Raw genomic sequence first — 14,727 nt, forward strand, 5'->3', positions numbered from 1 at the left:
TTAGCTTTCTGTAAAAATGTCTAATTTGTCATTAATCATTAAAATGTGTAGTCAACACATCTTATATTGCATAGAAATGTTTTGAAATGTCTTAATATACTAATGTATGGCATAAGTAAAGTATCCATCAATCTTGAGTGGACTCTTGTACTAACAAATTCTATAAATTAAAATTAGGGTATGTCCTGAATTTTTCAGTATATAAAAGGATGAATCTCAAGCCACGGGCTATTTCTCTGAATAAATGGGGCAAAAGGCTTAAACTGTAGTTCTGCCATCAGCCATATGAAAATACAATTTAGATATCCTGAGCAGCAACTAAAAAGACATCATAAAATGAGCTTGAACATGTATAGATAACTATCAATGTTAGTTAACAATGACTTTCAACCTGCTGAGATTTACATGACAGCCTTTTCTTCTTTTGCCCTTTTTGTGGTCACTTAACAGTTGTGAATCGTGACTCTGTGAGTCAGACATGGACACAATCACCATGGCAACTTGATTATGAGTGAGAAATATAAGCTGGCAACTCAAGGTTATTTTTTTCCTAATGCTTTTCGGATGACCATTAGTTTTATAATTTAGCATCTAGATTCTGAAGAAATATCTCTTGGATCTGAATTCTATTTCCATTGCAAGACAAGCAGTTTTCTGGGTATGATTTTCTTCTGCCAAGGAACAATCTCCCTTGATCAAAGCTGACTGACAGGAGGATAAAACCTCCACCATACACGCACATTTTCTTCTGTTCCCATAGAAAACATTGCAACATCATCTTTCTTTAATTCATGCATCTTAATGTTGAATAGATAGCAGATAATGTAAAAGCAAAATGTAGCATATGATATGCAAGTGAGATTTAATCCCACAGACATTAATACAACAGCCAGTTTGTTAAATATGATTGTTTATGCATCCTCTTGCTTTTCATTATTCACACAGACGCAGAGTTCTTTTTCTCAGGTCCAAGCATTATCTCCCCCTGTTGCTCATAGCAGCAAAATGCAGGAATCAGTAATATAAGAAAGGTGATGTGTTTCCAAGCTATTCTTTTGCAACCTGACTTGAAGTAGACAGACATTATCTGAACTTTCTGCATGCTGTGCTTTTCCCCTTTCCCCTTCTGTCCTTTGCAACCAGGAAACACGTTTTTTTTCTCTTTTCTTTAACGCTGATTACTTTGGAGAAGTGATCCAGGCAGCTTCATGGCTTCTCAAGGTAAGTGCTGATATATAAAAGTACAAAAAGAAATAATATTCATATAGCAATCAGTAACATGATTAAACGGGGAGGTAAAAGTCCATTTTAATTTCTGCTCTGACTGAAGGTAGACTAGAATGGAATGTCGAGTATAATATATAAATTTGAATCTGCATATGTCTTCATAGGTATTTGATATTGATTATACTACGCTGCCTGCTCTAGTCTGCAGGTATGTATCGGTGCTATTTATTCAACGAGAGGAAAACTCAGAAATGTCAGGCTTCCATTAAAAAGGTTTGCATCCTTCAAGCACACTTCACCTGAGAAATCTCACGTCAGCAACTCCTGATCATTCTGAAACATGCTTGAGAAAATTCCTGCTAACAAGCTTCTAAAGGACAATTGAGTGCAATCAAACTGAAGGGTAGTTCATGCCATGTCTTCCCTTTAGTCTGAGACAGCTAACTTCTCATTAAAGGTGAAAATTGCAGCTTGGCTGAAAAGGCTTTCAAATCTCTCTCTTCCCCCACACCCTCCTCCTTCTTTTTTTTAAAAAAAAGAGTGTTACACTTAAAAATGAAGTCAAATTTCTCTCTTACACCTTGCAGCTTGTCTCTTTAAATAGCATGTGTGAAAATTTGGTAGAGGAATTCTCTAGAAGTATTCACAAGTTCACTCCACTCTCTTCCCATCATGGAGCAATCATAGATGAAATGCTTCATTAATGCAGTCTTCAAGCCTGCATGATTTTTCTTGCTTGCGCCATGAAATCAAAATACTTTCATCTTGGCACTTTCTAGTTCCCCCAAAAAGGTAGTATTTGTGAAATGGAAAGAATTTGGACAACATCCTGGAGAAAAAAAATATCCAAGTAGCTATTATAAAACACTCTGAGGAATGAATATTCTTATTTATGTGCTAAAACAGGAATTTCACTATGTAATATTTCAGTTGTGTTAGCAAAATCAGGCTCCCAGCAGCTATCCCACACCAAATTATGTATCAGTTTTTTTTTAATTTTGATTAAATCACTTTAGTTGCAGTTTCAAATATTTTAAGTGACTAGAAAGAAAAAGAAATAAGATCTGCAGATTGAAAAAACAATGCATATTATGATTCAAAAGATCCTCCTTTTTCCACTAATATTTCCAGTATTCCCTATTCTTGGTTTTCTGGAGTTAATTTAAGTCAAACTGAGAGGAAAGACTCCACTATGCTTGAACTTTTCACTAATAAAACCTCCCAGTAGTTCATGTAACACAGGTTTTGGCAACAGCACAACCCAGTGAGGTAACATGATGCAGGAGAACCAATGAAATATTTACAATCCAGTTATGCATATTTAAAAAGAAAGAGAAATTCAAAGGGATTCTTTTCCCTTCCTGTGGTCTTAAGCCTTGAAGGAAAGCTGTGGTTGCAATAATAATTACGATCCCAATACAATTACAGGGAGAAGGACCAATGCATGCATTCAAATAAAGAACTGTAAATTCATTTCAGTCTATAACTGCAAGAAAGATGGATTTAACTTTTCAGTCCAGAATGAAAAAGATCACCATCTAGGGTCTCTTCAGATGAGCTCCTGACTTCTTTTTATGTTTAGTTCAGGAAAAGTTTGAATGGCAACCAGAATATGAACTGTAAAAATTAGGTAAAATGTGACTCCTCAGTATATAATGACGTAGATAAGAGATTGGTAGCCGGAAACAAAAAGTGGAAGGCTTTGTTACATTAGACACTGATAATGAGTATGTAGGATTCTGACTAGTAGATGGTGATAGATTTCCATATGCCTGTTCCAGATGTGGTCCTTTAAAGACTGAACCACCGGTCCCTTCATGTTTCATTATTGATCATACTGATGATCAATAAAAAATGAAAGCCAGTAATTATCATGGTATGATGACAGTGATGTAAATAGCTGATAACTGATTGATTTCATGGCTATGATGTGTTCTGTAAACAAGCCATAGAAATAGAGTGAGAATGAAAAACAACATATATGAAATGCTTTGGAGCATAGAGGGATTGTGTATGCTGGTAAGAATGTTAACCTCAGGATATCTTATATTGTCTTCTTTTGCTCTTACAGGTAGGGAAAGGGGGCAGGAAAAAAACACCTTTGTGATTCATGGTGTTACATGATTAACCAATTCTACTTCCACAGAATTTATATAAATACCATCCTTTATAAGCCTCTGAGGGAGATGGATGGTTAAGAAGTATGAAATATGAATGAATAAACAAACCTTTCAGAAGATTACAGGAGTTGTATTTCTTGGAACATACATTTGTATCAGTGGTGGGTTCCGGATCCCATCACAACTGGTACGCTGCAACGGGGCTGAGCATCTACCACATGCACGCACGCTGCACGTGCATGTGCACCCCCGCCTGCAACACTCCAGCTGCTCGGCAGAGCATCACACAGTGCATGTGTGCAAATGGCCCAGTTGGGTCAAATACAGGTAAGGAGGGTGGGTGGGTGGGTCGTCCGGAGCGCCATACCGGAACGGTACCTGGTGCTCCCAGCAGGCACCGGTTTACCCCTACTGGGGCATACCGACCGTAACCCACCACTGATTTGTATGTAGGTTTATCTTAACAATAACAAATATTTCTATCAACATCATGTGGGTGAACTCCACGGAAACAAATGTTGAAAATTCCCATTTTTCTGCACATTTTTTTGTGATTCCAACTCTTAGTCCCTTGGCTCAAGACCTCCATAGAACAACTATGTATATGTGTATCTGATCAGGCTACGTGGTTTTACATTTAATGGTATATATAATTGTTAAAACGGGAATCCATTCTCATTCCTAACATAAGCATTCTGTTTCACTGCAGGCCCAGTTAATAAAAGCATGCAAGATCTTCTTCCAGGTTCTCTGCACATGCCTGAAAAAGCAAAGCCTTCAGAAACAACCGTAACCTGGAAACAAACCCGACTTCCATCTGCTTTTCCACCTGGTCTGGAATACTTAAGACAGGTCCTGTTCCCCTTCCAAATAATAACTATAAAGTTATAATAGATGCATTATGAGCTCCTGTTTTACAATGTATTTCATGGTAACAAAAGTAATTGTTATGCCTTTTTGTATTTTTCTGCCTATAGTACAATGTTAAAATTAATATCCAGATTTGCTACTATACTTATTCCTCTTGTTTATTTTTTTTTTAAAAAATGGATGTGTTATCTATAACAGGTGTCCTCAACCCCTGGTCCACAGACCGATACCAGTCCAGGGCAGTAGTGAATTTTTTTTAAAAAATTACTACCAGTTCTGTGGGCATGGCTGTGTGGGCTTGGCAGGGGAAGGATACTGCAAAATCTCCATTCCCTCCCCACCCCACTAACCTGCTCTCCAGCTCTGTTCTCCTGTTCAGGGCAATAAAAGAAGATAGGCTGGGAGGTCGCGGGGGGGCAGGGCGTGTCTATTTACTGGTTCTCCAAACTACTCAAAGTTTTCTCTCCGGAACCTGTCAGAAATGGCTGAATACCATCTCTGGTCCAGGGCCTATTGGGATGAGGTTCGTACAAGTGAGAGTATGGCCCATAAAACTCCATTGGCACATGTGTGGGATTAGGTTGCGCACCTGAAACTACCCTTTTTCTCTGCCACCGCCATCACCACCACTGGTCTGTGGAGCCACAAAGGCTGGTTGACAACAGCAGTCAGAAAAACACATTGTTATTAAAATATACACTTTAAGAAGAAGGGAGGGTTTATTCCTACTTATTCAAGTGGTTGTGTTTTTACAGTCCTGTATCTGTCTCCTATTACAGAAAACTTTTCTTGCTCTTCATCTTGAAAACTGCTAGCTCTAACCTCTAACCTTTATGAATGCACCACCAAGGTTTTTTTTAATGTTTCTCTGTCCCATTTGACTCAGACTAATGAAAATAGGTGGAGTACCAGAATCTTGTAAATACCTGTAGTGGCTTACAAGTGAGACCAAACAATATCTGCTGGTACACCTCCCAAAAGATTTGTGTAGATCAGCAATGGTGTCCATCTCTCAGTTATTTAATGATTGAAGGATTAAAACTATTTTAATACTTAATCTATAAGAATTGAAAACCAGTAAAACTTTTATAGTGTACTTATCATGGGCTCTTACAGAATGCTGACCCTTCCATTTATAATGTAGGATAAAATCTAAGCGAACAATTTCTGATTTAGCCTTTTCTTCCCCAAGTCTATTCACATAAGGGCAAATGTCTATGTTTTTATTTTTGCAACATAAATGAATGGATTTAAAAGCTGCATCGTTATCATGACAACAAGCCTGCTTTCCAATACTTCCATAAATCCTGGCAGGATAAATGGGGATGTGAGGAGAATTGAGAGAAATCGGAAGTGACGTGGTTAAACTGCAAAGAAAACTTGTTTTACATGTCAGTAGAAATAATAGACGAAGGGTTATATACCTGATCCAAGAGATGGGAAAACATATTGGCTGGGAATTCTGGGAGTTGAAGTCTACAAAACTTAAAGTTGCCAAGTTTGAGAGCCACTGATTTAAACAATATGTAAGCATTCCACTAGTGGACTAAAATGAATGTCTGGGAGTACTGCCTGTTTCTTTCAGGAATTTTGCAGATGGTTTATAAAATATGATCTGCAAATAAGCCCCCGCATTCCATGGTGCTTTTGTCTTTACCACTTTTAACTTTCCCCAGTAATGACGAAAAAGACTGGAACAGGAATATTATTTTGGGGAATTTTTTTCATGGCAGCATCTGGCTAAAGTTGGATGAGAAACTGCTAGGGAACCCCAAAGCTGTAATCTAGGCTGGAAAGTCAATGCAATTTCATGGAAGAAAGCAATAGCAAACAATCTTCCAATTTGTTGGAAACTAATCAAGGAGAGAATTTGTTGGAAACTAATCAAGGAGAGAAGCAACTTAGAACTGAGGAAAAATTTCCTGACAGTTAGAACAATGAATCAGTGGAACAGCTTGCCTCCAGAAGTTGTGAATGACCCAACACTGGAAGTCTTTAAGAAGATGTTGTATAGCCATTTGTCTGGAACGGTATAGGGTTTCCTGCCTAGGCAGGGGGTTGGACTAGAAGACCTCCAAGGTCCCTTCCAACTCTACTATTGTATTATTGTATTAATTTCTGCCAAGAAAATTGCATGGGTATTGTTGTAGCTATTGGAGATCAAGTTGGATTGAAAGGTCCTGTTACTGTTTTTTTGTATCTTTCAAATTGCAGAGATGTTTTATGTTCTCCAGAGTATTTTCTGTTCCCTCATGTCTTCTTCAAGCAAGGAAACAGCATCCCTGGAACATAACAACATTTCTTCTTTAATAAATATTGGGAACATGTCCATAATGCTGAAGTACCAGAAGAATAAATTATTAAAATTTGGCCAACAAATTTTGTCTAACATAATGTGAAATCCTTTCCTTCTGCTTATAAGGAAATAAAATGTGGCAATAATAATGAAGGACAGTGATCTTGCTACTTTATTTGTGCATATATGTATAGGTGTGTGCATGTGTGCATCTTCATATCAGAGTTGACTCCCCTGCTGTCTTCTTGCAAGGTTTTTCAGAAATGTTTTGCCACTGCCTTCTTCCTAGGCCAGAGGGTGAGTGACTGGCCCAAGGTCACCCGGTGAGATTTCATGCCTAAACCAGAATTAGAATTCAGTCTCCTAGTTTTTAGCCTTTTATTCCAATCGCACTATGGTTCATTTGCTTTTAGCTTAACAAATTGAATAAAGTCAGCCAAATGTGAGTTTGTAAATCTTGCTTTATGAAATCTGTGAATCCAGTCATTTGTTGATTTTTGAAGAAGCTATAGTATAATTTAAAAAGTCAATAGATCAAGAGGAAAAAAAGTGTCTAGCCATTGAAATTATAATTCATATGGTAGTCGCCTTGTCTGGAAAAAAAATCAGGAACAAATTTGAATGTTGCCAAATAAAGCAATTTTTTCTAGCTAATATATTAAAGTGATTAAAGAAAACTAAAAACAAAACCCAAAGGGCATAAACAACAGGTCAAGAAGAAAATGCATCAAAATGTCAAGGAAACTGTGATGTAACAGTTGTCAAAAGAGACAGTCTAATATTAGTTTACAACTGGCTCTTACTCATTGGGCTGATGTTCTTATAAATAGTGAAGTAAATCTTGCACAATTGATGTTTGGCAATGCCATTTGTTGATTCTGAAGCTCTTTTTTTCTGATGAAGCAATATAACTATTTCCATGTTCTGTTCTTTGCAAAGTTTATGATGGAAGGGCAAAGGTTTAAGGAACTATATGATTATGTTATCCCATCTAACATTCTGCTCCAGGCTCAGATTTATAGAATGAAAGAGGCTAGTTTTGAAGTTTTCTACAAAGCACAACTTTTGATTTGCAGCTGGACCTAACTTGTGAAATCAAATTCAAATTATGAAACCTTAGAATGTCTGTCACACCATCACTGCAGTTTGATCTAAGACTCTGTGCCTAGCACTATCAAATTTGATCAAACACTTCCAAATACTCCATGAAAAGTGTTGGTAGAAATCCTGTTCAGTCATAACAGCATAGCAGACTCCAAAACCTTCTATCATTAAATAATGAGGGTTGGGCTTGGATTTTTTCCATATCTTGAGAGAATAAATTTGTTCAATGTCAAAAGTGTTTGTGTCAGTGACAGTGTTGTGAAAGATGTGTCTCTTCTTTCTGATTAAGTTTCTGGGTCTGAATAATAAGTTCCTCCCTCCTCCCACTACATATCACAGCCCTGTAAAAAAATTGTGCTGCTTCTGAATGATCACTTGTTTTAGAGATCCACGAGTCATTTCAAGAACTGAAATTATTGTGTAATGAAACATTTTACTTGCTTTCCAATGTAAATGGAAGAAAAATAATGTGTAATTCATCACTGCAGTGTATTCTTGGTTTTTCTCCAAGAAGGTTTTCTTGGTGTAATATTGTTTCCTCTGGGAATTATAAGCATAATAAACAGACCTAGCTCTGCTCTTATTTATTTTTATAATCAGGCTGATCTTTATTAGATTACTCATCAGAATAGAGTGTGACTAGCAATAATGTGGAGATAGATGGAGTTGTTTTTTTTTTTACTGTTTGACTCTATTTAATTTTAGGTGTTCCATTTCACTTTCATCGCATCATATATGAGCAGAATTCTTATAGAAATGATGATGCATGCATGTATGTATGTATGTATGTATGTATCTATCTATCTATCTATCTATCTATCTATCTATCTATACAAAAACACGTATGTATGTATGTATGTATGTATGTATGTATGTATGTATGTATGTATGTGTCCAAATATATTCTCTGAATCTCCCTTTGCAGATTTGGCTTAGTTCTACTTCAAGTACTTCACATTATTGAATTTCTATTTAAACACTGAAAAACTGTTTGATTTATCAATGAATGTAGTTGATAAGTACGAACTTCTTTAACTCTTCTCAGATTTTCAGTGTTCTCAAGTTATTTCTTCACTTTTGAACAGTTGGATCAGATCATTATTCACCAGCAAGTGGAACTTCTTCAAGGTATTTGAAATCTGGATTCTTACATTAAATAGAAGATGGCCAAATTTATCTATTTCTGGTTCATGTAACTTTCTGCATTTGCTAAGTTTTAAGCAAGCAGTTGGTTTTGTCACATATTTTGCTTACAAAACTAACTATATGCTTTTCTCTCACTAAAACCAAGTAATCTTGAAAAACATTAATACACTAGTGCTTTCTTTGAATGAATCAGCTCATGTAAAGCTCAAAGAGTTGTATCCTCTGTGATATTTAGCCGAAGAAAATATTAGGCTACAGAGTTCCATATGATGCTAATATAATCCTTGGGCTGCAGTCTATTGTATAAGGAACATCAACTACTGCACACAACTGGAATATGATTTGTGCTAATGGAATGAATCCAAAGCTAATAACATAACCTCATTTTCTGTAGGCTATTACGTAGTTGAGACATCTAATCTAATAAGGATTTGGCTCAGCTCTAAATGTAAATATAGCATTGTTCAAAATGTCTATCCCTTTGACTATAGTTATACTCGGAACTGAAACCTGCAGTAAATATGAGATAAAAAATCACATGGGGCAAAGAGTTTATTATGCTGTGGAAGAAAATGGTTTTTTTGATCGGAACTTCTGTGCACCATTACGGTCTTTCACCATAAGAATCACAGACAATACTGGGCAAGAGGTCATCACTGTGAACAGACCCTTAAGATGTAGTAGCTGTTGGTTTCCATGCTATCTTCAACAGGTTTGTAATGTTTAAGAATAGTTTAATTAAAGAGTAACTGGATTAATTTGACTATGGAGATTCTTAGTCATCCAGGTCATGGTTGTCCCAAAGCTGCTTTTTTTCAAGAGGCAACTGGACTTTCTGGTTTTTCTGTGAAGACATTTTGGTTCTCATCCAAGAAGTTTCTTCAGCTGAAAAAAGCATCTTTGGATTAATTTGAATTTATAACATACTTCGATGAGGAAATTGTTTTGAATTTGGAAGTAAATTCTATTAGAAACTCAATTCAAAGCAATTAAGCCCAACACAGTAAGATTTTTAAAGGGTGGGATTAAAAAAAAACTTCCAATCTCTAGAGATATTCTTTCCCAGTTTTATTTCTTCCATAATTTCTGTGCCCAGCAGTCCAGATGTGAGCCTTATCCCCCTAAGGAGTGATGTGATGATAATTACAATCAGCAACAATAGTAGCATTTATATAACATCAACTTTATTGCATAAAACCATACTCCCTCACCCAGCATCCCTGTCTTGAAAGAACTTATGATATAAGGAGAGAAATTGAAAATATAACTATGTATGTATATGTGTCGGTGAATATATTGTCTAAAGAGCTCGTAATATACTAAAAAAATTCCAGATAGTTCATATTAATGTAACAAACAGGTATTCTCTAATTAATTAGAAATAATAGATTATGCCTTAAAGTGAAGGAACTTTTATGACAAAAGACTCCACTTGGTCCTGGAGTTTCTTATTCCAGAAACGGAGAAGAGATAGAAAAAAGGGGGGTGGGACTAGGAAAAATAATGTAATTAACCTAAATTACATTAATTAGCAAATTGGCAAACAACATGTGTATTTATTTATTTTCATCTTCAATTATACATCATTGTATTTTAATTGTGTTAATTTGTTCAGTTTTAACTATGGTTTTATGTTTTCATTGTAAAACCTCAAGAGATTTGCTAATTGTTAAGATAGTAAGTTTAATAAGCAGCGAAACATCATGATTCAGCCCCAAATTTTAGAAGCCCTTTAGGGCTGAATGCAAATCTTGATGGGAATTCCCATGTTGTGCCTGTATCATTTAAAGAACAAAACAAAACAAATTAAAAATGGATGTATCAGGTATGTTATCCATATGCTGTTAATTGTATTTTTGATTGCCTACTAGTTAGAAGTTCAGTCACCTCCTGGAACCACAATTGGCTATGTTGTACAGAAATGGGACCCCTTGCTACCAATATTTACAATCAGGAATGGGAATAATGAAGATGTGTTGAAGATCACAGGTCCTTACATCACATGCGGTTGCTTTGGAGATGTTGATTTTGAGGTTCTTTTGGCAACATTATTTGAGTTTTCAGTGATAAGATTCTGCATCAGAAATGTCAGGCAGAAGTTTGAGAGAGAAAGTGAAATGAATCAGAGTTTTCTTATCTAGAATGCTCATGTTGGATGCCTTTGGTTAAACAGACAGGAAATTGACGGAGTTGTAGTATCTACATCCTCTGGACGATGTTGGTTTCAGGAAAACCCCTTAGTTGCAGTCCATAAATGCAATTTCAATTAATAATTCTATGCTGATCACTCTTATATTCTTTGTCTTCTGCATAGAGCATTAATAGCTCTTAGAAGGTAGACATATGTGTGAAAGTTTGTAAAGGCAATATCCATTCTCTACAATACATGATTCATACCAATGTATTATCAACTATGTCAGTTTGAATAATTCTATTATTTGCAGAGCAGATGAGATACATGACATTCTACTTTTGAAAATGTGAATTAGACCCCCCTTCTCTCTCTCTCTCTCTCTCTCTCTCTCTCTCTCTCTCTCTCTCTCTCTCTCTCTCTCTCTCTCTCTCTCACACACACACACACACACACACACACACACACAAACACACACACACACACACACAAAATGTGGGGTGTCCTACACTAACACTGCCTAGATACAGAACAGAAGAGTTAAGTGAAAGTACCTCTTTAGTGAATGTAAAAATCAATGGTTGTAACTAGCTTTTACAAGATAGCCATTAGTTCAAAAGTTTTAGATACTTCCAAATTCAGAAAAAAAATGGCTTTTATTAATACAATTGCTATAAGGCCTGTCCATGTTACTAATGGGAGAATTGGAGAGAGTCTGAATGTTATTTGCAAAAGTGCCATAGTTGAAAAAGGCTTTTTTCAGAAAATGGCATTCTTAGGCACACCAGGTACTCATCACTTGAAATATTTTTGCCCTTACTTGTCCATCACTTAGGGGTGGTAGTTGAGTTCAGACTTAATGGTTTTAAGCAGCAAGAACTACAGGGACTAAGAGGATGAGGAAAAGTGGGTCCTTCTATGCAGTTATTTATTGATCACCCAAATCAACAAAAATGACTCTGGATAACTAGAAAAGTCAATTACAAATACAAAAAGCACATAATGCTTTAAATGCCAGCTAAAGCCAAGAAAATGTCAACTAGACTGAAATGTACTGCAATACAACATTTGAGACTCCATTCACCTGGACCTAAAGGCTTGGGGAAAGAATCAAGTCATAAGGCCTGCAAGGTTGTAGACAACGCCATCTACCGTATGTACGATAGGTTGAACCGTGGTTTCTTTGGTTTTCCTGGGGCTTGAGATATTTGTTTTGTTTTTCATTTTAAATTAAGTTACTTCTGTTTGAAGCATACACATTATTTACAGTTTGTTTCCAAAATACAAGGAAATAGACTTTAGTAGTGCAACCCAAAAGGCTACAGAGAACACCGGCAATATGGTTGGAAGCGATATCCAGCCCTGGGAACAGAGATTGCCTATCACATTTATTTATTTATTTTAAACAGTCGTCCTCCCATCTGGTGTATCATAATTCAGGATGGCTCACAAACAACCACACTATTAACATCAAATCACAAAACCATAGGAAATACTCTTAGTTCCACAAGGGCAACACACACACAAACCACCTGCTCTGCATTTCATTTTACTGGCCTTCAGCTTTGCTTATGCTAACATTTTGCATGCTAAGAATATCCTTGTCCAAGAAAATCCCCAGTAAATATCAGTTTGTTATTTAGTTAACCAACAATGTATCAGGAGGACTCAGCACAGTTAGAAAAATTATTTAAATATTTCAGGGATTCACAGCTGAACTTTTCCAAATAACTTCTAAGCTGTTTTTATTTCTTTCCTGCAGGTAAAATCTTTAAATGACATGTCAACTATAGGCAAGATTTCTAAGTATTGGTCTGGATTTGTTAATAACATATTTACTAATACAGCCAACTTTGGCATTCAGATTCCTGTGGACCTTGATGTAAAAATCAAAGCTGTGATGATCGGTGCTTGCTTTCTCCTAGTAAGTATGTTTCCCATTGTTTCTTCTCTTTTGAGTACTTTATAATGTTTTGATACATCCCCCAAATAAGCTATAAATCACTTTACAGCTCTTAAAGATACATCCAGGTAATCACCTGTGCTACTAGCCAAGACTTGTGAACTCTGTGCTAAATACAATAACTTATATTGGGACATATATAACTTTGTTCCTATTTTGGATTATTGTGCTGTGTATTATCAAAGTCAACGGGAGGGCAATATAATGGACTTTGCTAGGCAAGCATATTAATTATGGGAGCTGTAGCCCTAATATATCAAATATGTTGTTTTGATAGAAATGGATTACATGGCATTTTAAAAACCCTGCTGGAAATACTTACCGGCAAAGAAGGAAGTCTAGACAAGTCACGTTCCACCTCTGCTTTCCCTTCCGCAACCCTAGAGCTGTCATATGACTTTTTAAAGAAAACCAACTTTTAATACCAACTAGTTGTTATCCCACTACTTTATTCATACAAGACTAGAAATAACATTCTCCTGATACTTAAGGCTTTCCAATTTCTTCTAGCACAAAATTGTCTTTGCCCAGAGGCACCACACAGAAGAGCAGCTGTCTAATAAAAATAATAATAAGCATAATAAAAGTCTTTGGTGTAATGAAACCTTACAAGTCAGCTTTTTGATATTAATTGTTGCCATTTTGTATCTTGCTCATCATTCACAGTTTATTTATTTGTAGGACTTAATGTTCTTTGAGAATTCCTTGGATGGATTGTAACAAGCAAGATGATAGGAATAATAAAATATGCAAACGACATTTCAGTAAGTAAGAATGAAACATAAATTGGTTGCTTTGGCTTTGAAGACTTATACATAAGACACTTCCTAATTCTTTTTCATTTTCTTCCAGCGGTCCCTTGAGCACTGGATATTACTTTTGAACTGTACAATCTGATTTTTTTTTTGTGAGAGGAGGGGGCAGCAATCATGATTATTAAACTATAACTTATGTAAATAATTGTTTTCTTCTTTTAATTGTGGGGTGGTTGTTAACTATTTTACTGTGAGTGTGTTCAACATTGCTTTGGAGCGGCTACAATTCTCTTTGGATTCCTTTGATGTTATTGCATTAGAAAGCATGAAAGATTAGAACTCAGACGAGCAGCCCCACTGATGAAAAGCTTTAATTCACAACCCCCTTTGAAGTTTTGCAAGTGTTGGCCCCAGCTATTAGCAAAAGAGAGAGTGAGAGTTTTATTTCCTTATACCCCAAGAAGCTTTCAGATTTAGAGTTCAATTAACAGTAACTAACAGAGACATCATCCACTGGGAAAGTTTAAAACCACGATCTCTTGGGACAATGGTGGATGATGGTATAAATTGCTCGAATTTAAGGGATGCATAAACAATACAGTACCTTTTTAAAGATCCACACTAACAAGCTTGGATTCCCCACCCCACCCCCTGCAATAAGGAGCATAACGCCTGTAATGCAAAATACATAAATGCACAGGATGGCAGGGATGTTTGGTTGACAGCTGCGACTCTGAAATTTAGTTCTTATTTGATCAAATTTCTATTCTGCCCATCATACTTGCATGCTTCTGGGTGGTCTACAGATAAAAAATATGCTTCCTTTGACATTGTTATTCTATCTGCCCATCAGAATAGCCATGCAAGACAAGCTCGGGCTTATCTTCTTCCAATGTTTTGTTAATCACTGCAATGATCTGTGGGAATATCCTTTGGAGACAAGAGGAGGAAAGGCCAAGGCCACAGCCAGTTAAGATACATTTCAGTCCACAGAAGGAATGGAGTGTGGAAAGCATCTTGGAGGGAACGCTCTCTTGTTCCCTGCAAAGTAAAGGCAGGGGGTAGAAAGATGCTTTAACATTAACATGATTCTGTTTCTGTAACCTTACAATAAA

The 14,727-nt window shown here is 36.3% G+C and overlaps 1 protein-coding gene across 4 annotated transcripts; it reads left to right on the forward strand.

Moving 5' to 3' along the window:
• The first annotated feature begins 1,088 nt into the window (after window positions 1-1,088).
• On the forward strand, window positions 1,089-14,727 carry PLSCR5 (phospholipid scramblase family member 5). Of its 4 annotated transcripts, none has more exons than XM_081953837.1 (8): window positions 1,089-1,221; window positions 3,374-3,674; window positions 8,663-8,745; window positions 9,255-9,475; window positions 10,635-10,796; window positions 12,657-12,818; window positions 13,539-13,621; window positions 13,710-14,727. In XM_081953837.1, exons 2-7 carry the CDS (start codon window positions 3,442-3,444, stop codon window positions 13,575-13,577), a joined length of 900 nt encoding a protein of 299 aa, XP_081809963.1. In that variant the 5' UTR covers window positions 1,089-1,221; window positions 3,374-3,441; the 3' UTR covers window positions 13,578-13,621; window positions 13,710-14,727. The 4 variants fall into 4 exon arrangements, with proteins under 4 accessions (XP_081809963.1, XP_081809966.1, XP_081809964.1 ...); XM_081953838.1 differs by lacking the exon at window positions 3,374-3,674 and adding an exon at window positions 4,057-4,199 and having other exon boundaries at window positions 1,152-1,221; window positions 8,703-8,745; XM_081953839.1 differs by lacking the exons at window positions 1,089-1,221; window positions 3,374-3,674 and adding an exon at window positions 4,686-4,740.

This window comes from Natrix helvetica, assembly GCF_964273705.1.
Source record: "Natrix helvetica genome assembly, chromosome: 5".
Classification (NCBI taxonomy): domain Eukaryota; kingdom Metazoa; phylum Chordata; class Lepidosauria; order Squamata; family Natricidae; genus Natrix; species Natrix helvetica.